The sequence below is a fragment of the Austrofundulus limnaeus genome, unplaced genomic scaffold (assembly GCF_001266775.1).
Source record: "Austrofundulus limnaeus strain Quisiro unplaced genomic scaffold, Austrofundulus_limnaeus-1.0 Scaffold351, whole genome shotgun sequence".
Classification (NCBI taxonomy): domain Eukaryota; kingdom Metazoa; phylum Chordata; class Actinopteri; order Cyprinodontiformes; family Rivulidae; genus Austrofundulus; species Austrofundulus limnaeus.
Genome location: NW_013952753.1, coordinates 178,431 through 181,819, shown reverse-complemented (window position 1 = coordinate 181,819; position 3,389 = coordinate 178,431). Strand labels below are relative to the sequence as shown.

General features: G+C 37.7%; 1 protein-coding gene across 1 annotated transcript in view; it reads left to right on the top strand.

Annotated features, from left to right (window-relative positions):
• Positions 1-3,389, top strand: part of bach2b (BTB and CNC homology 1, basic leucine zipper transcription factor 2b) — an 88,868-nt gene that overhangs the window by 78,324 nt on the left and 7,155 nt on the right. The window contains exon 4 of the mRNA XM_014022967.1: positions 2,632-2,838. Coding sequence (XP_013878421.1) covers positions 2,632-2,838 — 207 coding nt within the window. The remainder of the gene's footprint in view (positions 1-2,631; positions 2,839-3,389) is intronic.

The window sequence follows — 3,389 nt, the reverse complement described above, 5'->3', positions numbered from 1 at the left end:
TATCAGGGTAAAATATTTGCCAAATCTTTCATGTGAGTTTGCATGCATTGGTGACCTCTGCAGAAGAGAGCAAATATGTGACCCAAAACATCGAAACGAGGATTAAGTCCAAAAGTGGTATAAGGAGAAATAGGCAAAAACAGTGTTTTGACTAAAATGTTAACAAAATGAATAAAAGCCTTATTAATGTATCATTTGAATGAACTGCCTGAATTATAATCATAAAACAAAATTTTGAAGCACTTTTTTGAGCAGTAGCAACAAAAAAAACTGATTTTGAGGAAAAACACCTTAAAATTTAGAGATTTTCCCTGTGAGTTAGCAAAGTTTTGTTTCTTTTCAGCTGGGAAATCTCAACATTCAAATATAATTTGAGGTTTCCTCTTTATAAGGACATCAAAAATCCCTCTATAAAATGACATAAAATTAGGATTCGGACAAAATATTTATGTATTATTGTAACCAACAAGACAAATAAAGTCAAAAAAATGGATCTAATAATGATATCAGAATGATCCAGGTATAAAAACATAGCTTTTAAAGCCAAGAATCTGAAAATGTAATTAGGTCATTTTGACCATATTTGATTTAATCCTCATTTCGATATGATGGCTCACATATTGTTAGAAAAATATGCTCCTGGAGAACCTGAACCATTTTCTCTCCCAGGAACCTTAAAAGTACTTTTGCATAAACCAGAGTCAGGCACCTGGCCTTACRCCCTGAGTGGGCTGCGTTCACAGAGCTGATCCGTGTTGAACCGTGCACCGGTCTGTGGGGAGCACCTGGTACCAGAGTACACAGGTACAGACGAGGCACCTCCCATCGGTGGCAGCCACAGGCAGGGAAAGGGAAGTCTGATCTGTGCCAGGCTCTGTAGCTCTCATCCTCTGGCTCTTTGTTCTTCCATCACCTCCCCTGCTGCCTGACGTTACGTCTCCCTGCTGCCTGACGTTACGTCTCCCTGCTGCCTGACGTTACATCTCCCTGCTGCCTGACGTTACATCTCCCTGCTGCCTGACGTTACGTCTCCCTGCTGCCTGACGTTACATCTCCCTGCTGCAGGCAGATGTAGCAGGGGATGATTCGCCTGTGATGTGCTTATTGGAAGGTTTGCCATCATTTGAAAGAGAGTCTACTTCCTGTTGTTCTTCAGGAAAGGAGAAAAGGCATAAACATGCATGGACCTGAGTTGTAAGATTGGAGGGGGTTTGAACTGCAAGAATATTGCTGCTTATTTTCCTATCTGCAGCTCAGTTGTTTAAAATGTAAAAATGGACCTGCCCTCCTAAAGCCTGTCTTAAAGGCCCACTTCCAAATGAGGATGGAGGACTCTTTTCTTTGACTTTTTGCTGCTGGATAGGTTATGGTTCGTGTTAGGAAGACAGAGCTAAAGCAGCACTCTTCTGCCCTCTTGTGATCAAAATGAAGTAAAACACCCTGAAGTAAATAAACAATAATATAGTATTTATTAACCTTTTTACAGTTCCTAATGCACATGTGTAAAATTCAGGCTCTATTGTTTCAGTTCTGTACATTTGATTTTTTTAATTKACTTTTTACACAAGCCTATGTATAAATTAGTTTAATTTTTTTTACGTTTTGATAGTAAAATGTCCTCAGTGTGCAGTGCTGCTCTGTGTCAGAATGACTGCAGACCACAGCCAAAACAAATGAACTCTGATTAGACTGAGTGTTTATACTAAYCAGAAGTAGGCGGGAACATATCTGGACCACAATGCATCACAAAATACTGACTTTAACTGTACTAACTCTAATCTGTAAGAACGTGGTAAATCTTTAGAAATTCTTTGTTTTAACACCAAAAATCTCAAAAATGTACAAAAGCTTTATAAAACTTTGAGACTAGACAAGAATTGAGTTTCAAAGTAGAAAACCTACAGGAACTCCTTTTTTATCAATTGTGATAGTTCGTTTTTGCTTTTACACTGAACAGATTTTTAACAAAATTTTAAAAATACATAACTATGCATATATTTACAACTGATTGACCTTTGTAGCCAATTTAATTCAACATGGCTGCCACAGCTAATAAACTTCTGAGTAGGTGAAAAAAATACTATGTTTTAAGGATTTTTTCAGATATTGAGTAGTAACATGTTATTTAATGTTTAAATACTGTTTCTCTAAGCTCAAATAAAAAGTGTTTGTAGTAAACAAACATTTACCCTCTTAATGTTCATRTTTCATTCTGTCAGAGCTTTTTAAAAAGAAAATAAAAACCTAGAATTCCTTTCATAGCAGAAATTTAGACCAAGATCATTTTATTTTGACACACAGTACTTGTAGAATTTTGAATCAAACCTTGAAAAATCATTAAAGCCTCTTTCACAAGACAATTCTGTGAAATCACCGCACAGAGCAGTCCGGCTTTAAGCTCCCTCGTAAATAAATAAATAAAATGAACCCAGCAGGGTGGAAACAAAAGAAGCATTAAATATTATTGCTACATCTTTGCCTGTTGGCAGGAGAGGATAATAAACATCAATGAAGTTGGTAAAAACATTGTATGAATTATTTTAAATAAAGGAAACTTATACCCACCAGGATCAGAGTTTAACATTGCATCTGTCTTCTGCACAATCTGAAGTGTTTTCCTCTCGTTTCTAGGTGAAGCTTCCTTTCCCAATTGATCAAATCACAAATCTTCCACGGAATGACTTCCAGATGTTGGTAAAAATGCACAAACTCACSTCGGAGCAGCTCGAGTTCATCCACGACGTGAGGCGACGGAGTAAAAACCGCATCGCAGCGCAGCGCTGCCGCAAGAGGAAGCTGGAYTGCATTCTGAACCTGGAGTGTGAGATCAGGAAACTGGTGAGTGAGCTGAGTTTTATCTGAACACAACTGKATCTGATGCAGAGCTTTAGCTCAGACAGAACTAAACAGACATTGTAAACATGGACAGTTCTAAAGCTTCGAAACAAAATGTCTGAACAACTGGGTTTCAGTCACATGGTTTCGAAGGCGGCGCGATCTCCACTGGAGGGCAGGGGGTGAAATGTCTATGGAGGAAACTACTGTAGAGAGTTTATAATGTATGGATTTAGATCCTATTTCAAGATATATAACAACAATTTGTTCACAAATCTGTCAGACACGACTCGTATGATGAAGATGAATGAGTTTTCGACAGAACCTAAAGATTTGCTGAGGCTGTTGGTACCACACATCACCAGGTGCCAAATAATAACCAGCAAAAGTTTAATCTGATGAATAATTACACACGATTCTGCCCAACCCTATGACAACATATGATAACACTGATTATCACACAAAGATGAAAAATGTAGAAAGCTCACAGAACGACAACGTAAAAAGTGGATTTTAAACTGTCTGCTTTACTAAAATAGTATTTGTATTTCATG